At 43.4% G+C, this 25,802-nt stretch overlaps 1 protein-coding gene across 2 annotated transcripts in view; it reads left to right on the top strand.

Annotated features, from left to right (window-relative positions):
• The window catches only part of LOC119621460 (protein NDRG3-like), a 118,135-nt gene that overhangs the window by 86,174 nt on the left and 6,159 nt on the right, over positions 1-25,802 (top strand). The window contains exons 9-16 of one of the 2 annotated variants that reach the window (XM_073008475.1): positions 2,874-2,936; positions 4,847-4,907; positions 6,526-6,612; positions 11,278-11,334; positions 16,282-16,385; positions 17,366-17,431; positions 17,554-17,605; positions 22,262-22,309. In XM_073008475.1, the coding sequence (XP_072864576.1) occupies positions 2,874-2,936; positions 4,847-4,907; positions 6,526-6,612; positions 11,278-11,334; positions 16,282-16,385; positions 17,366-17,431; positions 17,554-17,605; positions 22,262-22,309 (538 nt within the window). The remainder of the gene's footprint in view (positions 1-2,873; positions 2,937-4,846; positions 4,908-6,525; positions 6,613-11,277; positions 11,335-16,281; positions 16,386-17,365; positions 17,432-17,553; positions 17,606-22,261; positions 22,310-25,802) is intronic. The other variant, XM_073008482.1, reaches the window with a different exon arrangement.

Below are 25,802 nucleotides of genomic sequence, written 5' to 3'. Positions count from 1 at the left end.
TAAAAATTAGGCAGCCAGGCATGGTGTCGTTCACCTGTGTTCCCATCTGCTTGGGAGGCTGTGGTGGGAGGATCACTTGAGCCCAGAAGATTGAGGCTGCAGTGCCTGGGTGACTGAACAAAACCCTGTCCCCAGAAACAAAACAAAACAAAACAAAACTGTCATTTTTGTGTCCTTCCTCGAAACTCCCAACTACCTAGGTCCAAATTCAGGTCCTCCTGAGCTTTCCTGGGAGCATCTCCCCATCCTGATAATGGAAATTTGACTATCTGTGTAACTATTTATTCTGAGAGGCTGTCCTGGCAGATAGAGGTGTGGGCCGATTGATTGGCTTTGGCACTCTCAGCTTCCTCCTACGTCTGCTTTGCAGGGCAGAGTTACAGGCTCCCTACCTGTTTGTTCCCTGGACGGTGTGCTTATCGAGAAGACCTTAGGAGGAGTGAGCGCACACACTGTGGAATGCTAATTCTTCTCCTCTCCTTTCACTCATCTCCAGAGCTGCCTTTGGCCAGTGACTGCTGGGAAATAGACAATTGCAGACAAATAATAGCTAATACTTAAATAGTACTCAAACCATGTTCCAGACACTGCTTTAAATGCTTTACATTTGTTAACTCATTTACTCCTCATAACCTTATGGGATAAGTTTACTATTATTCCCATTTTATAAGTGAGGAAACTGAGGCCCAGAAAAATTAAGTAACATGGCTAACATTACATAGCAAATAAGTGGCAGAACTAAGATTTGAACCCAGACAGTCTGGTGCCAGAATCTGTGCTGTTCTGACTCTATAATGCAAATTGGCCATTGGTCAGTTTATATCCAGCAAGATTTGGATCCAGTTCCTTTTTTCTATTTTGTGCACAAATGGTTCCACAGCACACCATCCCTTAAGTGTTCAGGCAGAGGCAGGCTGACTTCCCTGTCAGCTGTAGAACAGATACTGCCTCATATATAAGTGGTCATCTTAGGATCAATTCCATCTTCAATTCTGTAATCGCTTTTTTTTTTTTTTTTTTTGAGATAGGATATTGCTTTGTTTCCCAGGCTGGAGTACAGTGGTGTGATCATGGCTCACTGCAGCCTCAACCTCCTGGGCTCAAGTGATCCTCTCATCGCAGCCTCCCTACTAGCTGGAACTACAAGTGTGCACCAACACGCCTGGCTAAGTTTTGTATTTTCAACACGTCCAGCTAATTTTTGTATTTTCTTTTTTTTTTTTTTTTTTGAGACGGAGTCCCACTCTCTCACCCAGACTGGAGTGGCGAGATCTCCGCTCATTGCAAGCTCCACATCCCGGGTTCACACCATTCTCCTGCCTCAGCCTCCCAGGTAGCTGGGGGACTACAGGCACCTGCCACCACTCCCAGCTAATTTTTTGTGTTTTTAGTAGAGACGGGGTTTCACCGTGTTAGCCAGGATGGTCTCGATCTCCTGACCTCGTGATCCGCCCTCCTCGGCCTCCCAAAGTGCTGAGATTACAGGCGTGAGCCACCGCGCCCAGCCAATTTTTGTATTTTCTGTAGAGACAGGGTTTTGCCCTGTTGCTCAGGCTGGTCTCGAACTCCTGGGCTCAAGCAATCTGCTTGCCTCAGCCTCCGAAAGTGTTGGGATTACAGGCGTGAGCCAACGCTCCCAGTCAGATGCTTACTACTTTTCTAAGAATTCTGATCTGGGTCTGTTCCTGGGCTTGCTTGAACATCTTAGGATCAGATGGGTCATACTATGAACCAAATTCAAAAACAGTAAAATAACCATGCCAGACACAGTGGCTCACACTTGTAGTTCTAGCACTTTGTTAGGTTGAGGTAGGAGGATCACCTGAGACCGGAAATTCAAGACCAGCCCTGGCAACATAGCGCGACTCCATCTCTACAAAAAATTGAAAAATTAGCCAGGCGTGGTGGCACGCGCCTGTAGTCCCAGCTACACAGGAGACTGAGGCAGGAGGATAGCTTGAGTCCCGGAGTTCAAGGTTATAGTGAGCTGTGATTTCACCACTGCACTCCAGCCTGGGTGACAGAGTGAGACCATGTCTCTTAAAAATTTAATAATAAATTTTAAAAAATAACTATATTATTCTATGCCTAAGTGAAACAAATAGGCATTCATGCTAGGGTTTGTAACTGTGTGCCCATAACTAGAAAACCTTTGTTTATTTTTGCATTTAGTTGTCTAAATATAGCAGTAGACCAAGACCCACTTACTGAGTTGACTCTTACTGCCAGAGGTTTACTGAGCCTGGACTCCAACTGAAGTGATTGTTAGAGGTTTGGAAATACCCTAAGAGAGAACCGTGTTACTTATTCTTTTCATGTGGCACCCTCTGGTCCCAAGGGCTGCTCGTTAGGATATAGAAACAGTGGATTCTTTTACTTTCTCCTTAGCATGGCAGTTGTAGAGATTTACACAATATGCCACAATCATTTTCAGGTACCACATCACCTCCTTTGAGCCTTTGGTAAAAGGAAATGCTTTTATTTTTTTTTTTTTTGGAGGGGGGCAAAATTTCGCTCTTGTTGCCCAGGCTGGAGTGCATTAGCGTGATTTCTGCTCAATGCAACCTCCACCTCCCAGGCTCAAGCGACTCTTCTGCCTCAGCCTCCCGAGTAGCTGGGATCACAGGCACGCACCACCATGCCTGGCTAATTTTGTATTTTTAGTAGAGATGGGGTTTCTCCATGTTGGTCAGGCTGGTCTCGAACTCCTAACTCAGGTGATCTGCCCACCTCGGTATCCCAAAGTGCTGGGATTATAGGCATGAGCCATTGTGCCCAGCCTTTTATCTAAGACTTCTGTACCTTTCCAGCTGTTCTAGTAACTGGGAATTGTGAGTACTTTCTAATTCAGGAGATATCCTTCTGGATTTCAGGTATCAGTACCCCACAATGGATGAGCTGGCCGAAATGCTGCCTCCTGTTCTTACCCACCTAAGGTAGGTTCATTCTGTAGTCTTTCGTGCAGTTTTTATTGACTTTCTATGGTGAATTCTTTAGTGTCTGTTTCAGAGGATACGATGGTTAGGAAAACAATAGTCACTGTCCTTCTAGAGCTTAGTGGGGTAACAAGTAAGCAAACAAATAATAAAGTTTTATAAAATAAGTCAGTGGGGGTGTTGTGATAGAGAATAAGGGCAGGATCTACATTAGTAAGGCTAGTGAGGGAATTCCTCTCTAGGAAGGTGGCACATACGCTGAGACCTAGAAGATTTAGAAATCTACCTTGAGCTGGGCCCAGTGGTGGGAAGATCACTTAACGACAGGAGTTTGAGGCTACAGTGAGTTGTGATCCCACCCCTGCACTCCAGCCTGAGTAACAGTGACACCCTGTATCTAAAAAATAAAAATAAAGCTGTTTAAATTTTTTCTAAAGGGTTCATCTCACTATGAAGAGAATGCTTTGGAGAGGAATCAGAGAGAGAAAGCAGGGAGAACAGTTAAACTTAACAATAGTCCAGGCAAGAGATAATGAAAGCATAGTATTGGATGCTGCTGTTGGGGATGATTGAAGTAGATAGTAGTAGATAGATGGATATATTCTGGAGGTGGACTCCACTGACTTGCTGATGGGTTGGATACTGACAGTAAGCTACCAAGGATAACTCCCAGGTTTCAGTTTTATATATATGTATGTGTGTGTGTGTGTGTATAAATATATATATACACACACACTACTTTTTTTTTTTTTGAGATGGAGTCTGATTCTGTTGCCCAGGCTGGAGTGTAGTGGTGTGATGTTGGCTCACTGCAACCTCTGCCTCCCAGGTTCAAACGATTTTCCTGCCTCAGCCTCCCATTTAGCTGGGATTATAGGCGCAGGCCACCATACCTGGCTAATTTTTTTTGTACTTTTAGTAGAGACAGGGTTTCATCATGTTGGCCAGGCTGGTCTTGAACTCCTGACCTTCAGTGATCCACCCGCCTTGGCCTCTCAGTCCTGGGATTATAGGCGTGAACCACCGCCCCCAGCCTTAGTTATATTTTATTTAACCATTAAAACCAACTTGAAAGTAGGTTGTGGGATCGTTGTTGTTGTTGTTTTTGAGACGGAGTCTCACTCTGTCACCAGGTTGGAGTGCAGTGGCGTGCTCTTGGCTCACTGCAGCCTCTGCCTCCCGGGTTCAAACGAATCTCCTGCCTCAGCCTCCTGTTTAGCTGGGACTACAGGCGCACACCACCATGCCTGGCTAATTTTTTGTATTTTAGTAGAGACGGGGTTTCACCATGTTGGCCAGGATAGTCTTGATCTCCCGACCTCGTGATCCACCTGCCTCAGCCTCCCAAAGTGCTAGGATTACAGGCAGGAGGATTACAGGCATGAACCACTGCACCTAGATGGGATCCTTGTTTTTTTTTTTTTTTTTTTGGAGACGGAGTCTCGCTCTGTCGCCCAGGCTGGAGTGCAGTGGCCGGATCTCAGCTCACTGCAAGCTCTGCCTCCCAGGTTTATGCCATTCTCCTGCCTCAGCCTCCCGAGTAACTGGGACTACAGGCGCCCGCCACCTCGTCCAGCTAGTTTTTTTTGTATTTTGTAGTAGAGACGGGGTTTCACCATGTTAGCCAGGATGGTCTTGATCTCCTGACCTCGTGATCCGCCCGTCTCGGCCTCCCAAAGTGCTGGGATTACAGGCTTGAGCCACCGCGCCCGGCCGGGATCCTTGTTTTATAGATAGGAAAGGAACCGAGGCTCAGAAAGTTAGGGAAAAAGAAAAAAGCACTTGCCCAAATTCTCACGTCTAGTAAATATCAGAGCCAGGATTTCAACCCAGGTTGTATGCTTTCAATTATGCAGTGCTGCCTCCAAGTGAAATTGACTCTGTCATTTGTCATTATGTCCTATTCACAGCCTGAAAAGCATCGTTGGAATTGGAGTTGGAGCTGGAGCTTACATCCTCAGCAGATTTGCAGTAAGTATATAGAGGATTAGCCTCAACATGCTGGAGGCACTGCCTGGGTCACAGCTATTATGCTGTGTTAAATGACCAGGCAGTATTCTGGGACTTATGTCAATTTTTCTGTAACTTCTGTCAGCTTTAGATGCAGGTTGTATAAAGCCTTGCTTTGTACTTATAATACTTGAAAAATCACAAATGGAGACAGTACGTCATCAATAAAAAGCCATTCCTAGATGCTGCTTATAATGGAATTTTGTACAGCCATTAAAATTAAGTTTACAAAAAGCTTTATAATGATATATGGTTTGCATACATTATAATGTTGACAAAATGTTAGAATAGAATAGAATATGACAAAACGTAAAGTTTGTCATAACTGTAGGAAAGGACTGGAAGAAAATGTACCAAAAAATAGTAATGGATTGATGTGTGGTAAGATAATGCGAAATTTTATTTTCTGCTTTTTATAATTTCTCTGCTTATCAAATTTTCTACAGTGAATGTAATCACTGTAGTAAGAGAAAAAAAGTAGGGTAGGGGCTGGGCGCAGTGGCCCACGCTTGTAATTCTGGCACTTTGGGAGTTTGACGTGGGCAGATCACCTGAGGTTGGGAGTTCGGACCAGCCTGGCCAACATAGTGAAACCCCATCTCCACTAAAAATACAAAAATGAGCCAGGCGTGGTGACGGGTGCCTGTAATTCTAGCTACTTGGGAGGCTGAGGCAGGAGAATTGCATGAATCCTGGAAGCCAAGGTTGTAGTGAGCTGAGATTGCATCACTGCACCAGCCTGGGCAGCAAGAGTGAAACTTTGTCTCAAAATAAATAAATTAATTAATTAAATAAGCTAGAGAGCTAGAACTCGTTTTAAAGAAATTTTTTTTTTTTGAGACAGAGTCTTGCTCTGTCACCCAGTCTGGAGTGCAATGGCACAATCTTGGCTCTCTGCAACCTCTGCCTCCCGAATTTAAGTGATTCTCCTGCCTCAGCCTCCTGAGTAGCTGGGATTACTGGCGCCCGCCAATGCTCCTGGCTAATTTTTGTATTTTTAGTAGAGATGGGGTTTCACCATGTTGGTCAGGCTGGTCCCTAACTCCTGACATCATGATCCTCCCCTCTCACCCTCCCAAAGTACTGAGATTACAGGCGCAAGCCACTGTGCCCGGCCAGAAATTATTATCATTATTTTTTTCAATACCTCCTCAGTGATAGGAGAGTCTTCTGAGGATGATATAAACTGTTCACGTGGTTTTGGGGGAAAAAAAAAAAAACAACTTTGGAAGCCCCTGTTGAGAACAAAGATATATGAGTGTGGAGCAGCTGCTTGTGCCAACGACACTTTCCCAATGAGACAGATCCACCATGAGTTGAACAACTGCATATAGATCTTTGCAAGGCAAGATAATTTGATAGTAAAATAAGTAATTTGATAGTAAAACCAGAAACTGGTTTCCAGATGCTAAGTCAGATTTCAAGAGCTATTTTTCCACATGTTCTCCTTCTTTGTAGTTTTACTTTCAAATGTGAGGCATTAAGGCATGTAAGAAAGAATTGATCAATCATGTTCCAACTATTTAGAAGAACTGTGGAAGTGTAGCTTTCATTCTGTCGTCTTTGCCTCATCTTTCAGCTCAACCATCCAGAGCTTGTGGAAGGCCTTGTGCTCATTAATGTTGACCCTTGCGCAAAAGGCTTGATTGACTGGGCAGCTTCCAAAGTAAGTACCACATGAAGGTGTCCATCGGCTCATCTTCGCCCATATCAAAACAGCTTACCACTTTTTCATTGAGGTATATATACAGTTAAGGGTAAAAATGTTAAGTATACAGCTTGAAGACTGTTTACATATAAAATCACCATCCAATCAAGATACTTCAGAATGTTCCCAGCTCACTAGGGGATTCCTTTGTATCTTTTCCTAATTGATACTTCTTCTCCTTCCCAGAAATTACCTGTTCTAACTGTTGCCACCAGAGATAAGTTTTATCTGTTTTTAAGCAGTTTCATCTGTTAAATTGGAATCGTAGCTTTTTTTTTTTTTTTTTTTTTTTTTTTGAGACGGAGTCTCACTCTGTCGCCTAGGCTGGAGTGCAGTGGTGCGATCTCAGCTCACTGCAACCTCCGCCTCTTGGTTCAAGCGATTTCTCTGCCTCATCCTCCCGAGTAGCTGGGACTACAGGTGTGTGCCACCACGCCCAGCTAATTTTTGTATTTTTAGTAGAGATGGGGTTTCACCATTTTGGCCAGGCTGGTCTCAAACTCCTGACCTCGTGATTCGCCCACGTTGGCCTCCCAAAGTGCTGGGATTACAGGCGTGAGTCACTGTGCCCGGCCAAAAATGTATTCTCTGTCTGGTTTCTTTCGTTCATCACGGTGTTTGTGAAACTCATCCAAGTTGTGTGTAGCAGTAGTTCTAAATTACAATTTGGGCCAGGCGCAGTGGCTCATGCCTGTAATCCCAGCACTTTGGGAGGCTGAGGTGGGCGGATCACTTGAGGTCGGGAGTTCGAGACCAGCCTGACCAACATGGAGAAACCCCATCTCTACTAAAAATACAAAAATGAGCCAGGCGTGGTGACGGGTGCCTGTAATCCCAGCTACTCGGGAGGCTGAGGCAGGAGAATCACTTGAACCTACGAGGCGGAGGTTGCAGTGAGTCAAGATCGTGCCACTGTACTCCAAGCCTGGGCAGCAGACAAGACTGTCTCAAAAAAAAAAAGCCAGTTGTGGTGGAACACGTCTGTGGTTCCAGCTACTCGGTAAGCTGAGGTGGGAAGAATGCTTGAACCCAGCAGGTCGAGGCTGTAGTGAGCCATGATCATGCCATTGGACTCCAGCCTGGGTGACAGAGGCAGACCCTGTCTCGAAAAAAAAAAAGAATCTGGCTGGGCATGGTGGCTCATGCCTGTAGTCATAGTACTTTGGGAGGCCAAGGCAGGAGGATCGCTTGAGTCCAGGAGTTTAAGACCAGCCTCGTCAACAGAACAAGACTTTGTCTCTACAAAAATGTAAAAGGTGGTACGTGCTTGTAGTCCCAGCTACTGGGTAGGCTGAAGGGAAAGGATTTCTTGTACCCAGGTGTTCAAGGCTGCAGTGAGCCATGATCATGCTACTGCAGTCCTACCTGGGCGACAGAGAGAGACCTTATCTAAAAAAAAAAAAAAAAGCTTTATTGATACTCAAACCATGAGATTCAATAAGTCGATATCTAGGAACTTATTTGAAAGGTATTTAGTGATCTTTAAAAAGATTTAAAGAGGGCAAAGTATGGTGGCTCACGTCTATAATCCCAGCACTTTGGGAGGTGGAGGTGGGCAGATCACCTGAGGTCAGGAGTTCGAGACCAGCCTGACAAACATGGTGAAACCCTGTCTCTACTAAAAATACAAAAATGAGCCGGACGTGGTGGCACACACCTGTATTCCCAGCTACTGGGGAGGCTGAGGCAGGAGAATCACTTGAACCCAGGAGGCAAAGGTTGCAGTGAGCCGAGATTGTACCACTGCACTCCATCCAACCTGGGTGACACAATGAGACTCCATCTCAAAAAAAAAACAAACAAACAAAAAAAGGATTTAAAGAGATGGATAATAATTTTTTTTTTTTTAATGTAACACCTATATTGTTCTTACTATGTACCAGGTACTGTTCTTAAATGTCTTTTTTGTTTCTTGTTTTTTGTTTTTTGAGACAGAGTTTCGCTCTTGTTGCCCAGGCTGGAGTGTGCAATGGCATGATCTCAGCTCACTGTACCCTCCGTCTCCCGCATTCAAGTGGTTCTCCTGCCTCAGCCTCCTGCGTAGCCAGGATTACAGATGCATGCCACCATGCCCAGCTAGTTTTTGTATTTTTAGTAGAGACGGGGTTTCACCACGTTAGTCAGGCTGGTCTCTAACTCCTGACTTCATGATCTGCCCATCTTAGCCTCCCAAAGTGCTGGGATTACAGGCGTGAGCCCCCGCGCCCAGCCAAATGTTTTAGATATACTTAACCTTTTCATCCTCAGAACAATCCATTGGTACTATTACTATCCTACAGAGAAATTATTTACTTAAAATTACATTGCTAGTAAGGGGGTTGCAGACCCAGAATATTCATTAAAGCATTGTTTTAATGCTTTAAAGCATTCATTAAAGTGGGCGGATCACTTGAGGTCAGGAGTTCAAGACCAGCCTGGCCACCTGGCCAACATGGTGAAGCCCATCTCTACTAAAAATACAGAAACGTAGCCAGGTGTGGTGGCGCACACCTGTGGTCCCAGCTACTCGGGAGCTGAGGTTGGAGAACCACTTGAACCTGGGAGGTGAAGGTTGCAGTGAGCCTGGATTGCGCCACTTCACTCCAGCCTGGGTGACAGAACAAGAGAACAAGACCCGGTCTCAAAAAAAAGAAAAAAAGAAAAGAAAAGAAAACAAACAAATGATGTCTTTTGTATTGTTTTTTCGTAATTTTCTGTGATAAGCATACTTTTATTGAAACTGTTAAAATATTCTAGTCACCAGCAAACTGCAATCTAAATATCCATTTCTTCCTATGTTTACATTTTTGAGAAATGAGGTATTTCTTAGCTGAAACACATTAACAGTGCTATTGTCAGATGCTGTGGAAATTCCTTCTCACAGCCTGGCTTATTTAAAATTTGTCCTGGCTGGGTGCAGTGTTTCACACTGCTAATCCTAGCACTTTGGGAGTGTGAGGCAGGAGGATTGCTTGAGCTCAGGAGTTCAAGACTACCCTGGGCAACATAGTGAGACCTTGTCTCTATAAAAAATTTAAAAATTAGCCTGGTGTGGTGGTGCACACCTGTAGTCCCAGCTACTTGGTGGCTGAGGCCAGAAGACACTTGAGCCTGGGAGGTCAAGGCTGCAGTGAGCTATGATGGCGCCACTGCACTCCAGCCTGGGTGACAGAGCAAGACCCTGTCAGTCAATCAACCAAACGTGTCCTAATTCTTACTATGTGGGTACAATTCTTTTTTTTTTTTTTTTTTGAGACGGAGTCTTGCTCTGTTGCTCAGGCTGGAGTGCAGTGGCACAATCTCAGCTTGCTGCAACCTCCACCTCCTGGGTTCAAGTGATTCTCCTGCCTTAGCCTTCCGAGTAGCTGGGACTACAGGCGTGTGCCACCATGCCTGACTAATTTGTATATTTTTAGTAGAGACGGGCTTTCACCATGTTGGTCAGCCTGGTCTCAAACTCCTAACCTCAGGTGATCTGCTGGCCTTGGCCTCCCAAAGTGCTGGGATTACAGGTGTGAGCCACCACGCCCGGCCTGATTTTCTAGTTCATAACCTGTGCATCACTGATAACCTATACAAAGATTTTGGGACTTCTTTCTGGGACTATATGATCCTACTCCAGGCATAGCCATGTCTGTCTCCCTCAGTGCCTCTTCTCCATGCCTACCCCTAATTCAGTACTTCACCCCTGATCAGCAGTACGAGTTCAGCATAAAACCAAGGAAGAAGGCTTAACAGGAATCAGCAACATAATTTGAGTTGGAAATTTTTCTGAAAATAGACTACAGTATGTGGATTTACACAGATTGCTGCATTTATTAGACGATGAGATGCATCATTTTGAAATGGGAAAAATTAGGAGAAAAATGTTTAAAACTCAAGAACATTCTGTAAACAACTCATTTCCTCCTACTTCCTGAAATGAAGATAGCAAAAATGAGAAGAAAGAGAAAAAAATTGTTTTTGTCTCTTGGAAGTCATGGGAGTGATTGTTAGTCCTTATCAACCAGTGTAAATACGGAAATACAGACAGGAATAAAATATCAAACAGCCATGAGGTCTAGGTCTCAGGCTTTCAAAGAAGGAATGTTCAGTGTCTCTTCCAGTCCCCTGTTTCACAGCAGGCTTTATTATAACCCTGGAAAGGAGACAGCATTTTCTGATTTGTTTCTCATCTCTGTGTTTCTTTGAAACCATGAAAATGTATAACAACGAATTGTGGGGTTTTTCTCTTTTTTTTTGAGACGGAGTCTCACTGTGTTGCCCAGGCTGGAGTGCAGTGGCACAATCTCGGCTCACTGCAAGCTCCGCCTCCCGGGTTCACACCGTTCTCCTGCTTCAGCCTCCAAAGTAGCTGGAACTACAGGCACCTGCCACCACGCCCAGCTAACTTTTTTGTATTTTTAGTAGAGATGGGGTTTCACCATGTTAGCCAGGATGGTCTCGATCTCCTGACCATGGTCCGCCCATCTTAGCCTCCCAAAGTGCTGGGATTACAGGTGTGAGCCACCGTGCCCGGCCAAGGGTTTTTCATTTGTTTTTTAAGAGATAACATATATAATAAAGTGCATTCATTTTAATTGGGTAGCTTGATAAATTTTTGCATATGCTTACATTCTTAACACAGAGTTTTTATCTTTTCAGCTCTCTGGCCTGACAACCAATATTGTGGACATTATTTTGGCTCATCACTTTGGGCGGGTAAGTACCTGTTCCACCCAGAAGAGCTGTGTTTATTGGTTTGCATGCAAATTCTTATTTTACCTCAGGAAAGAAGGGTTACCTTAGAATTTACCTGACCCTAGTAAATAACAGTTCCAATGTAGTCTGAAAAGCATGTGGCCCTGCAAAGGTGACTGTTGACATGTGGAGCTATGAGAGAAGACAGCATCTCCTGCTACCTGTTCCTGTAAGTAGCATGCCATCTGTTAATGTTTGACATCATGTGCCTCCCCAGACATCTTTAGAGCCATTAGGAGGTCTGGGAAAGGCTTCACAGAAATAGACATTTCAGGGGGGGAAACCGTGAAATAATAGTGCTGAAAGAAGCTTAGAGATTATCTTGTTCAAGCCCCGTGTTTTTCAACTGGTGAGGAAAACGAAGTCTTCACAGAAAGTGGCAGTTATCGTGTACATAATTGCTGGGTAGGGGAGGGAGCTTAACTGGTAGGTGAGGGGGACCCTTCAAAGGGAAAAGTGAGTTGGGTGACTGACAAAGGAGTGATGGAGTAAATGAGCAGTGAGGTCAGAGAGCTGTGAGGTGTCTGGAATGAGGAGACGAGCGTGGGTGCTCCATTGTAATCTGCTTAATTTAAAATACTATCTGAAGGAAAATGGCAGATGGGAAGAAAACTGCTAGTTTTTTTCCTTTCTGAGTACTGATTATTTATAAGTACTTTAGATTTGCAAACCAAGTTGCTTTTTACATGGTTCTATTAGTCTGATTTTAAGATAGGGAAACCAAAGACCAGAGAGGCCACATAACTTGCCACCACTGTCTAGATGGTAAGTGTGGAGCTGACATTTGAATCCAGGTCAGGCTAAGTCCGAAGTCCATAGTCTTTTATTTCATCATATTTTTATCAAAGTTACAAATTCACATATATTTTAGAGTAGAGAAGTTCTACAGGGCTTATTACAAAGAATCTGTCACCTATCCCATATTCTGCTTTTTAGTGGCAACCACTTTAATTCTTCCAGCTGACTCCTTTGGGTTTTGCCTCCATCTTGCCCTCTCTTTAATTGAGGTAATTCTTATACATAGTGTAATGCACACATCCTAAGTGCATCTCAGTGACCACTTACTGATGTATAGTTTCTTGTAACTACCACCCAGAACACAAATAAAACATTTTCATCACCCCACAAAGGTTTACTCATTATCCTTTCCCACTCAATAATTCCCCACCCCAAACAAGGTTTTCACTATTCTATTACCTCCATAGATTAATTTTGACTGTTCTTAAACTTCATATAAATGGAATAACAGAGTGTTTACTTCTCTGAGTCTGGCTTCTTTTGCTCAACATACTATCTTGAGATTCATCCATGTCATTCCATGTGTCAGTAGTTCATTCTTTTTTATTACTGTGTAGCAGCAGTTCATTGTATTAATATACTACAAATTAGGGGTCGGGCGCAGTGGCTCCACATCTGTAATCCAGCACTTTGGGAGGCCGAGGTGGGCAGATCACTTGAGGTCAGGTGTTTGAGACCAGCCTGGCCAACATGGTGAAACTCCGTCTCTACTAAAAATACAAAAATTAGCGGGGCGTGGTGGCATATGCCTATAGTGCCAGCTACCTGGGAGGCTGAGGCAGGTGCCCCATAGTGGGACCCTGTCTTTATAAAAATTCAAAAATTGGCTGGGTGCCATGGCTCATACCTCTAATCCCAGCATTTTGGGAGGCCAAGGCAGGTGGATCACCTGAGGTCAGGAGTTTGAGTTCAGCCTGACCAACATGGAGAAACCCTGCCTCTACTAAAAATACAAAATTAGGCTGGGCATGGTGGCTCACACCTGTAATCCCAGCACTTTGGGAGGCCCAGGCAGGTGGATCACAAGGTCAGGAGTTCAAGACCAGCCTGGCCAACATGGTGAAACCCTACCTCTACTAAAAATACAAAAAAATTAGCCAGGTGTGGTGGCACACGCCTGTAGTACCAGCTACTCGGAAGGCTGAGGCAGGAGAATTGCTTGAACCCAGGAGGCAGAGGTTGCAGTGAGCCGAGATTGCACCATTACACCCCAGCTCTGGGCGACAGAGCAAGACTCCATCTCAGGAAAAACAAACAAACAAAAAATTAGCCTAGTGTGATGGTACATGCCTGTAATCCCAGCTACTCAGGAGGCTGAGGCAGGAGAATTGCTTGAACCCAGGAGGCGAAGGTTGCATTGAGCCAAGATCGTGCCATTGCACTCCAGCATGGGCAACAAGAGCAAAACTCTGTCTCAAAAAAAAATTTTTTTCAAAAATCAGCCGGGCTTAGTAGCACATGCCTGTGGTCCCAGCTACTTGGGAGGCTGTGATGGGAGGATCACTTGAGCCCAGAGTTCGAGACCGGCCTGGGCAACATAGCAAAAAGAAATACTACTTCATATAGGCCTCTGAGGGGAAAGCTAAGGCCAGTATTTAATAATTTCCAAAAAGCAAGAACCTCCTCACTATATATAGAGAGTTATATATATATAGAGAGAGAGAGAGAGAGAGAGAGAGAAATATATATATATAATATATATATTTTTAGTTTATAACATATATATAAATTAAACATATATATATGTTTAATTTAAAACATATGAGGTCACAGTGGATTTTCATAAGTCTTATTTTCGTAAGACTGAAGAGTTCATTAACATTTAAGCATCCAGGCTGGTCTGAAGGTAGGGAATTATCTGAATTGATTGTTCACAGTTAGTTACAGATAGAATTCCCTGTTCTACTCTTTCCCCTTTCTCACTACTGCTCTTGACCAGTCAAAAAGATAATAAAAATTAAAAATAAATTTTAAAACCTGTAAGCAAGTTAATGCTTGTATTACTTTGAAATGGAAACAAACATGGTTTTTAAACATGAATAATGTTCAATTCACCAATAAGAGAAATAAATTAAAAATACGTTTGTACTAGCAAGGATGTGGGAAGACAGGTAGTGTAAATAAATGAGATAGCTCTATATATCCGGATAAGGAATGATCTTTACCATACTTTACAAGGAAAAGCAAGTGTAGAACAATGTCTAGAGGACTATAATTTGTGTTTTTAAAAACATGGGAGTCTGTTTATTTGTTTGTTTGTTGAGACAGGGTCTTGCTCTGTTGTTTGGGCTGGAGTGCAGTGGTGCCATCTTAGTTTACTACAGCCTCGACCTCCTAGGCTCAAGCCATCCTCCTCCTTCAGCCTCCTGAGTAGCTAGTATTACAGGCATGTACCACCACACTAAGCTAGTTTTAAAATTTTTTGTTGAGATGGGGGTCTCGCTATGTTAACCCACGCTGGTCTCAAACTCCTGGCCTCAAGAGATCCTCCTGCCTCAGCCTCCTAAAGTGCTGGGATTACAGGCATGAGCCACCACACCTGGCCTATCATTTGGTATTAACTTTTCTTATAATATCTTTAGAATGAGACTGGGGCTCTCACAAAGTTTTCTAGTAGTGATTCACGTACCCTTCAGTTTCAGGTAGACTCTTGTCAGTTTCCAACTGTATTCTGGGTTCATTTCATCCACATGGTTGTGAAAATGTGAAGAAAGTTTTTCCATATCTCTATTTCTCTAACAAGTCTTGGTCACCAGTAAACTTTACACATTGCCCTGGATTAACAGATTTCTTAATTATCCCTGATATTATTTCTTTCCTCCAATGCAAGAATTTTCCTTTCTGCTTAAAACTGCTTAATGATGTATGTGTGTATGCACACACGTATTTACATGTATGCTTATGTACTCAAGAATCTGGCAACTAGCTCTGATGACATCTGAGAAGGCCAGCAACAGAGTGACCATTAAACAGTGGGTGGTGGAGAGGGAGACTTTTCACTATATAGACCATTTTGTTTCTCTCGTATTTTATACCTTCAAAAGTATTGGTAATAAGATTAAAATAAATGAGCCAGGCACAGTTGAGTGTGCCTGTTGTCTCAGCTCCCCAGGAGGCTGAAGCAGGAGGATCGCTTGAGCCCAGGAGTTCCAAGCTGCAGTACATTATGATAGTGCCTGTGAATCTCCACTGCACTCCAGCCTGAGCAGCATAGTGAGTCCCCATCTCTGAAATAAAATTTGAAAGATTAAAATAAATAATGAATTACTAAATCGATAAAGTGTCATAAACGCAATGGAATATATAATTATACAGTGTATAATATTAAATGGTGGTACATATAGATAGGTAATATGCTGATTATATCATTGAATATATAGATAAGTTAATTGCACAGATTTATGGTTATTAGAAGAAATGCAGCCAGGTGCAGCAGATCACTTGAGGTCAAGAGTTCAAGACCAGTGTGGCCAACATGGTGAGACCCTATCTCTACTAAAAATACAAAAAAATTAGCTGAGCATGGTGGTGCATGTCCCTCATCCCAGCTACTCAGGAGGCTGAGGCAGGAGAATTGCTTGAACCCGGGAAGTGAAGGTTGCAGTGAGCTGAGACTGCACCATTGCTCAGCCTGGGTAACTGAGCAAGACTCTGTCTCATAAAAAAAGAAAAGAAATGTTATGCTCCATTCGTTTTACACTTTGTGGTTTATATGTTTCTATAACTTTTCTTACTTAATCTTTAAAACAGCCTTGTCAGATAGCTGGTTATTGTCTTCATTTTATAGTATCTCCGTTTTTGTGAAGAATGGCAGAACATTAAAAAAACACACAAAGAAATCAGGGTTCAGAGTGATGAGGTGACCCTAAGTTCCACAACTAGTACTTGAATCCTTTGCTGCCCTCATCTGACACAGAATATGGCACTGAACCAGTCTGATGCAAATCATCAGCCATTCAGCCTACGAGCACATCAGTAGTCCCCAGGCTCTGCCCCAGTTCCCATCATGAGCTGCACGATTTGACTCGTGGTAATGAAAATGCAAACCAAACAAGATGGACTTATTCTGGAGCTCAAAAGCTTGCCCACGTCTTCTTTAAATTGTTCTAGGAGGAGTTACGGGCCAACCGGGACCTGATCCAAACCTACAGAAAGCATATTGCCCAAGACATCAACCAACACAACCTGCGGCTCTTCTTGAATTCCTACAATGGGTATAGTTTTTTCCCATTTCTTCACTTAAATGTAAACAGCTCTAAAAAGAGGAGGGCGGGAGAAGGAGAGAGGACTGTATCTAATATTGGGACGAACTTCTCTGAGGTGAAAATGTGAGCCCCTTCTGGCTTTCTAGAAACATGGACAAAGATTGAGGAAATGGATCAGCTGTAACTTAACCAAAGTTATACAGCCAGTAAGGAGTGAAGCCAGATTTTGAACCTTGTCTCTCTAGCTCTTTCCTCTATATAACAGAGCCTCCCTATTTTTAGTTGAAATCAGAAAGATTAAGCCCTGTGCTAAACCCAGTTACAAGGAAAACACCCCTCCCTCCTCCTCAAAGTGTAAGTCATTCTCTTAAGGAATTTATTCCTGTAAATTAAACACTTAGGGCCGGGCGCGGTGGCTCACGCCTATAATCCCAGCACTTTGGGAGGCCGAGGCAGGTGGATCTCAAGGTCAGGAGTTCAAGACCAGCCAGGCCAACATAGTGAAACCCCATCTCTACAAAAATACAAAAATTAGCCAGGCATAGTGGTGGGCGCCTGTAGTCTCACCTACTTGGGAGGCTGAGGCAGGAGAGTCACTTGAACCCGGGAGGCGGAGATTGCAGTGAGCTGAGATCGCGCCACTGCACTCCAGCCTGCGTGACAGACTGAGACTCTGTCTCAAAAAAATAAATTAATTAAACACTTAGGACTTGAGAGTTTCAGTGGTGTTGCTGTTGAGTGTTGGGGCTATCTCCTTGTAGCATCCCAAAGAGTCCTTCAGGGTTAAGCCAGGAGCCTCCTTCCTGCTCCGTACCAGATGCCACTGAAGTGGCGACTCAAGAACCAAGTCACAGGCCTCTTCCCTTCTCAGGTGTGAAGAAAAGATAGTTTCACCTTCCTTGATAAATTTTGGTGTTTATGACCAGAAAATAACCTGAGTTGCTATGACTTTACCCAAAAAGGGCATTGCTTCTGCTTTGTTTTTCTAGACGCAGAGACCTGAAGATTAAAAGACCCAAACCGGGCCAAAATGATAACAAATCAGAAACATTAAGGTAAGTTCCTCAGTTTCCTCAGCTGACTTGCCAAATATCTTTGCCTTTCATAGACTAATTTGGTGTTCAGTGGAATTTATGTGCCTATTTGCTGAGTGACACCTCTTACTTTGCCTACCTAGGTGTTTTGCGTTACTGGTGGTAGGGGACAATTCGCCTGCAGTTGAGGCTGTGGTAAGTATGTCCTCATGCTGTGAAGATGAATGAGATCAAAATGTAATAAGACATATAGGCCGGGTGCAGGGGCTCACGCCTGTATTCCCAACACTTTGGGAGGCTGAGGCAGGAAGATCACTTGAGCCCAAGAGTTTGAGATTAGCCTGGGCAACACAGTGGGACCCTAACTCTACAATTTTTTTAAAAAAATTAGCTGGCGTGGCCGGGCGCGGTGGCTCACACCTCTAATCCCAGCACTTTGGGAGGCCAAGGTGGGCGGATCATGAGGTCAGGAGATCGAGACCACCCTGGTTGACACGGTGAAACCCCATCTCTACTAAAAATACAAAAAATTAGCCAGGCATGGTGGCGGGCACCTATAGTCCCAGCTACTCGGGAGGCTAAGGCAGGAGAATGGTGTGAACCCAGGAGGCAGAGCTTGCAGTGAGCCAAGATGGTGCCACTGCACTCCAGCCTGGGCAACAGAGCGAGACTCCATCTCAAAAAATAAAATAAAAAAAAAATTAGCTGGCATGGTGACAGCCTGTAGTCCTAGCTACTCTGGAGGCTGAGGTAGGAGGTTTGCTTGAGCTCAGGAGGTCAAGGCTGCAGTGAGCCATGATTGTGCCACTGCACTCCAGCCTGGGTGACAGAGTGAGACCCTGTCTCAAAAAAAAAGTATGTAGCACACTGCTGACACACTAGAAACAGTCGGTAAATACTAGTTTTTGTTCTTTCTGATTGCACATATCAGGGTTTGCTCTTTGTCATACATTTTGGAAAATTAATTCATCATTAGATTTCATTAGATGGGATCAGTTTTTTTCTTGATTGCTTTGTGTTGTGTAGTTCACTTTGTGGCAAGTAGTACAACTAAACACCGTTTACTTATTGTCAGATTTCTGACAGCCTCAGCCTTTAATCTGGAATAGATTACCACCATAAATCCAGCAGGCTGGAAGGCCACCTCTGCCTCCTTCTGAAGGACATAGCACATGGATAAAAATGATATATGCTCATTGTAGAAAATATGAAAAAAATTTAAAAATAGAAGGATGAGGGGAAAATCATGATCCTATTACCTAAAGACAGAGTATTATTTTTTGCCTTACGTAGACCTGATTATATTAAATATACAAGATTTGGGGGCCTGACTTAACACTATTGATAGCATTTTTCCATTACAGAATCAGTATCTCTGTAGGTTTACCATTATTTAACTTTGTTCTCATGTTGATTAATTCCGATTTTGCACTATTAATGTTACTGTTGGCCAGGTGCGGTGGCTCACGCCTATAGTCCCAGCACTTTGGGAGGCTGAGGTGGGTGAATCACCTGAGGTCAGGAGTTCAAGACCAGCCTGGGCAACATGGTGAAACCCCGTCTCTACTAAAAATACAAAAAATTAGCTGGGTGTGGTGGCATGCCCCTGTATTCCCAGCTACTTGGGAGGCTGAGACAGGAGAATCGCTCAAACCTGGGAGTCAGAGGCTGCGGTGAGCCAAGATCGCACCACTGCACTCCAGCCTGGGTGAGACAGAGAGACACTCTGTCTCAAAAAAATAAATAAAAATAAAAATAATGATACTGTTGGACATCCTTAGAAAATCTTTGAATCTTTTATTATTTCCTTGGGATGGATTTCCAGAAGTGGGATTAATGTGTCCAAAATTATAAATCTTTACAAAGTCTTTCATACATTTTGCCAGGTTCCTTTCCAGAAATAATACACCAGTATATTGCCACCAGCACTGTATAAGCATGCCTGTTTCACTGCACACTATCTAGCATCGAATCTTTTTTTTATTAGTAGTTAATTCGATAGGTTAAAAATAGTATCTCACTGTTTTAATTTGCATTTATTTGATTACAAATGAAGTTGATAGTTTTTCATATGTCTTATTATGTGTTTCCTACAGCATATATAACTTAACTAAATATCTCTGTGAAATTACTTGATTTCTTTGCCCTAAATAGAGCAAAATATTATGGAGTAAAGCTTTTTGGAAAGGAAGTCTAACAAATAATCAGAGGTGTAGACATAGTTGAGAAGGTTTTTAGAGTGGGGAAATGTTTGTAGGGTGAGAACATGCAGATGTGAAAGGATACATTCGCATCTCCCTGAACTGTCCTGTAAAACACTCCATGTCTGGTGTGAAATACATGGCATGACTTCCCATAGAGGCCAACAATGCTCAGTTCCCCTTCCTCAAAAAACATTCCCCAGAGGTAAAAAGGTTATAGAGGTGACCCCAATTTATCAAGAAGGAACTTTATAAAGGTCACTGTTTGCTGGCTAAAAAGGTGGAGATACATGCTTCTAAACTATCAAAAACATTTTTAAATGAACATATATACTTAATATAGGAAAATATTTTTAGAAAATATCCTTAATCAGAATTTCCTTACAATGCTAAATATTTCTGTTCATCTTGTATCTAGTTATTTGCCTTTTTAAAATTTTGTGGACTTAAAGCAACCTCTGCAGTTATTTTTCAAGACTGTATTAATTTGACCATATAGATAAGGGCTCTTCCTCTTTCTGATTTCCACACCTTCAGTGTTTATGAGAATTCTGCAGCCCTGTCTATACCACAAGTAGATGCTCTTTCATATGCAGTCAAACCTAGTTCCTCTGCCAGAGCATTTTATCCCACAAGTGTGTAGGGATTAAGAGGAATATCCATGCATTGAAGAGCAAAAAGAAACTCTACAAATTCTAGTCATTGTCAGTAACTATTCTTGCTTACTTATTCATTCAACATCATATTTTGAGCATCTCCTGTTTACTCTGCTATGAAGAATATGAAAATGAGTAAGACTGAGTGCATTCAGGCAGCCGGGGAGAGAGTAGATGTCAAAAAACAGTGGTTGTGGCTCATGCCTGTAATCCCAGCACTTTGGGAGGCCGAGATGGGCGGATCACCTGAGGTCAGGAGTTCAAGACCAGCCTGGCCAACATGGCAAAACCCTGTCTCTACTAAAAATACAAAAACGAGCTGGGCGTGATGGCACACACCTGTAATCCCAGCTCCTTGGTGGGAGAATTGCTTGAACCCAGGAGGCGGAGGTTTCAGGGAGCTGAGATCGTGCCGCTGCACCCCAGCCTGGGTGAGAGAACAAGACTCCATCTCAAAGAAAACAAAACAAAACAACAACAACAACAAAAACCCACAGTGATTGTGGTTGGTCTACTAGGTATCAAGACTTCTTATATAATGTAGAAATTGCAAAGTAGTGAACCAAGGAAAGCATGATTGATTATATTAAATCCAGATTTGAGAGTTCATTCTTCCAGAAAATATTTATAGTCTATCTACTATATTCTAAGCACCGTACCTAGCAGTTAGGGATCCAGTTTTTAAATTCTACGTTTTAGAGTTAATGCACATTCTGTAGTGAACGGGTACATTCGTTTGTCACTGTCTGCATTGTCCTTTGTATAGAGCAAATCAAAACTCCGATTTGGTGATCCTGACTTTTATATTTTCCCTGATTTTAGAAGAGTTTTGTATACCCCCCACCCGCAATCCCCAGAGTAAAAGTTCATCTGGATTACTGGGTCTTGCTTAGGTAATTTTAACCACTGCTTGCTGCTACTGCAGTCTATCATGTAGGCCACTGCTCTCCTAAAACAACTCAAATCCTGTCACTTCAGACACCTTCTGAGGCATCCTGCCTTCCACAGTCAGCTCCAGCCTGTGCCCCAGCCTCACCTTCAGTCAACCTCACCTCACACTTGCCTCGGTAGCTGTTCCGTTCCCACCCCTGGGGCTTTGCGTATGCTTTCGCCTTGATTCTGGAAGCCCTCAAGCACTCACCCTTTCCCTTTATCTACCTGTAGAAATCCCACTTCTTTCTGTGTTCACTCAGCTCAGTTGCGAAGCATTTGCAGTGGTTTCATTTTGCTTTGTATTACATATTTCACCCTGCTGGTTCCAGATTCTAAGCACAGGTTTTACATGTATGTTCTTAGCAAACATATAAATGGAGAGATCCAGTTGATCAAAATAGCTGTAAAACAATGCGGAACGGAGAGATTGTCTCCCCAGAACATTTTCTTTGAGATCTCTGCCTTCATGAACACAAGGGTGCAGGATATCAGACATGTGAATGCACAGGGCCACGATTCTTAATTAAATGACTCCGTGAGAGAAAAATGAGAAGAGTTCAACATTGGACTGGATAGCCAAAGACCTTGAGATGGAAAAGAGTGAGGATATAAAGAATGGCAAACCCACTAAGGAAAGAGGTGAAAAGTGAGGCAAGGGAGGTGCCCAGGGCTTAGCCGTTAGAACTAGTTGTGCTCAGAAGCCATTAAAGAGATTCCAGCAGGAGAGGACCCACGGTCCAGTCCATTTTTCAAAGAAGTAAGGTAACCTACTTTCATGTTATATAGCTAGTCAGTAGGAAGACTTAGATTCAGCTTGTAGTTTTTTAAAGACACATAACTGATTCAGAAAATTAGATAAGTTAAATTTTTAGATCTGCTCAGAAATATCAAAGTATATCATATAAATATATCTCCCATTATGTATTTTGGTAATCTCTTTGGCTGGTTCAGCCTTCTGCAAACTGAGCTGTTGATCTTGCAAGATCATTCTCATGCCGAGCTATTTCATTTTTTTTCCCAGCAACTCATAAAATTATTTTCTCCTTTTTTTTAAATTTTAGGTCAAATGCAATTCCCGCCTGAACCCTGTAGTTACAACTTTGCTAAAGGTAATGTGTCTTCTTCCCTCACTTCCAACCCTTATATATGCTTCAGATTAATCATTGGAATAATTGCCGAGAAAGAAGCAAAGCTTCTCTCTCTTTGGTTATCTCATTCTCTTCTTTTTTTTTTTTTTGAGACAGACTCTTGCTCTGTCACCCAGGCTGAAGTGCAGTGGCTCGATCTCGGCTCACTGCAACCTCCACCTCCCGGGTTCAAGCGATTCTCCTGCATCAGCCTCCTGAGTAGCTGGGAATACAGGCGCCCACCACCACCCCCAGCTAATTTTTCGTATTTTCAGTAGAGACGAGGTTTCACCGTGTTGGTCAGGATGGTCTCAGTCTCCTGACCTTGTGATCCATCCACCTTGGCCTCCCAAAGTGCTGGGATTACAGGTGTGAGCCACCACGCCCAGCCTTCATTCTCTTTTTGAAATTATGCTTTTGGCCAGGTGCAGTGGCTCATACCTGTAATCTCAGCACTTTGGGAGGCTGAGGCAGGTGGATCATGAGGTCAGGAGTTTGAGACCAGCCTAGCCAATATGGTGAAACCCCGTCTCTACTAAAAATACAAAAATTAACCGGGCATGGTGGCACATACCTGTAGTCCCAGCTACCTGGGAGGCTGAGGCAGGAGAATCGCTTGAACCCGGGAGGCAGAGGTTGCAGTGAGCTGAGATCACACCACTGCACTCTAGCCTGGGCAACAGAGTGAGACTCCATCTCAAAAATAAATAAACAAGTAAAATAAAATAAAGCTTTTTTCCTGAATATGTTCTCATTGTAAAACATTGCAAAAAAGAGGAAAGGATATGGAATAAAATAAATTTAAATTATTCGTAATCCTACCACCCAAACCTCTGGTAAAATATTGCTTTTTCCGGCCGGGTGTGGTGGCTCAAGCCCGTAATCCCAGCACTTTGGGAGGCCGAGACGGGTGGATCGCGAGGTCAGGAGATCGAGACCATCCTAGCTAACATGGTGAAACCCCGTCTCTACTAAAAAGACAAAAAACTAGCCGGGCGAGGTGGCGGGCGCGTGTAGTCCCAGCTACTTGGGAGGCTGAGGCAGGAGAGTGGCATAAACACGGGAGGCGGAGCTTACGGTGAGCTGAGATCCGGCCACTGCACTCCAGCCTGGGCGACAGCGCGAGACTCCGTCTCAAAAAAAAAAAAAAAATATTGCTTTTTCCTATACATTTTTACATCATTAAAATTAGAGAGGGGCTGGGCACGGTGGCTCATGCCTATAATCCCAACACTTTGGGATGCTGAGGTGGGCGGATCGCTTGAGTCCAGGAGTTTGAGACCAGCCTGGGTGACAGAGTGATACCCTGTCAGAGAGTATTTACAACCCTGTATGTTTTCCTCAGCTTTATGACATAGCCTTTCCCATGTAACTAAAAACTTTGGCTGGGCGCAGTGGCTCACACCTATAATCCCAGCGCTTTGGAAGGCAGAGGTGGGAGGCCAGGAGTTTGAGAGCAGTCTGGGCAACATAGTGAGACTCTGTCTCTACAAAAACAGTCAGAAAATTAGCTGGGCTTGGTGGCACGCATCTGTGGCCCCAGCTACTCAGGAAGCTGAGGCATGAGGATTCCTTGAGCCCAGGAATTTGAGTATTTGTGCTCCTGACACTGCGCTCCAGCCTAGGTGACAGAGTGAAACCCTGTTTCAAAAAAAAAAAAAAGAAAAGGCCAGGCACGGTGGCTCAAGCCTGTAATCCCAGCACTTTGGGAGGCCAAGCGGGGTGGATCACGAGGTCAGGAGATTGAGACCATCCTGGCTAACACGGTGAAACCTCATCTCTACTAAAAAATACAAAAAAAACTAGCCGGGCGAGGTGGCGGGCGCCTGTAGTCCCAGCTACTCGGGAGGCTGAGGCAGGAGAATGGCGTAAACCTGGGAGGCGGAGCTTGCAGTGAGCTGAGATCCGGCCTCTGCACTCCAGCCTGGGCAACAGAGCGAGACTCCGTCTCAAAAAAAAAACAAAAACAAAAATCTTTGTCAACATTATTTAATGTTGTGAGAATTAACATAATGGATGTAAATTCTTTATATGCAAAGTCCTGCTGCTGTATTGGTAAGGAAGCTTTCAGTAACAATTCTCATGATGAGAGTGTATGCATTTTCTTTCTCTTAGGGCAAATACAGACCAACTCTTATGCTAAATATCTAGAGATAGTATCAAGTGTCTCCCACTTTTGAGTATATAGGAGGCAAGAAACCTGTTATTGTTTCAACCTAGCTTTTCCTAGAGCCTCTACTAAAGTGTTTAGGTAGCTGACCTTCTAGTTTGTACTTGGACTACTGTAGATTTCAGTGCTGATCATATGTTGCTTACTGCTACATTTTCAGTCTGAAAGACCTCTGCCATCTTCCTTTTCTCTTTGAAGTGTGTTTGAAAGGGAAGTGCTGTTACCAGAAACAGCCTGTAGTTCCTAGAAATCTAATGTGAGGTTAATGCTCTGAGGTGACCACATTCAAAATGTTCTGCCCTCCAGGCAATTGATGGGCTGGTCTAAAAATTTGGGGGAGGGGCCGGGCATGGTGGCTCATGCCTGTAATCCCAACACTTTGGGAGGCTGAGGCCAGGAGTTCAAGACCAGCCTGCCCAACATGATGAAACCTCATCTCTACTAAAAATAAAAAAATTAGCCGGGCATGATGCCGGGCGCCTGTAATCCCAGCTACTCTGGAGACTGAGGCAGGAGAATCACTTGAACCTGGGAGGCAGAGGTTGCAGTGAGCTGAGATTGTGCCATTGCACTCCAGCCTGGGCAACAAGAGCTAGACTTTATTTCAAAAAAAAAAAAAATTTTTTTTAAGTTTGTAGTTTCAAACTAGTTTCTCACTTCAGGTTTGAATCAATATTCAAAAGCAGAAAACTAAACCCTACAATAACCATAGACATAGTTATTTTTGGGCAAAAATGCCCATCTATAACACCATAGAATAGAGTGGATAACTCCTGTGGCAGATCGAACTGATTCTCAAACCATTTGATAGGTACCCATCTTGGAAATAGTTTCTTCCAGTATTCTCTCTGCATATGGGAACTGTTCTATATTCCAATCAGGTTTCAGCTCCTAAACTTCATGAAAATACAGCCTGTGCTGGTTTGGTTTTTTTGTATATTTGTTAGATTAAATGTTTGTTTATAATCTTATGCTTAGAATTTTCAGAGGCCTCTCCCTTGTTAATCTCAAACTTCTATGCCTTCTGTGGCATTCTCCTCGGTTGTAGTCCCTCCTCATAATAAGTTTTGATGCCAGTGAATTGAAACCATGGGGTTCATGTTCCTTTTTTAAAAAGCCAGTCAGCCTGAATAGGATATCATCTGAGCCCAGAGTGCGTAACAGCTGGAAGAAAGAGCAGGCCTAGGGCCAGCATGCCCTAAAAATGCTTTACTGTGGATAGTAGATTCAAATCACCTGGGAGCTTATTAGAACTGTAAGTTCCTTTTTTTTTTTTTTTTTTTTTTTGGAGATGGACTCTCTGTT

This window comes from Chlorocebus sabaeus, chromosome 2, assembly GCF_047675955.1.
Source record: "Chlorocebus sabaeus isolate Y175 chromosome 2, mChlSab1.0.hap1, whole genome shotgun sequence".
In the NCBI taxonomy this organism is placed as follows: domain Eukaryota; kingdom Metazoa; phylum Chordata; class Mammalia; order Primates; family Cercopithecidae; genus Chlorocebus; species Chlorocebus sabaeus.
The sequence above is the reverse complement of the archived record's forward strand: the minus strand, read 5'-3'. Positions and strand labels throughout refer to the sequence as shown.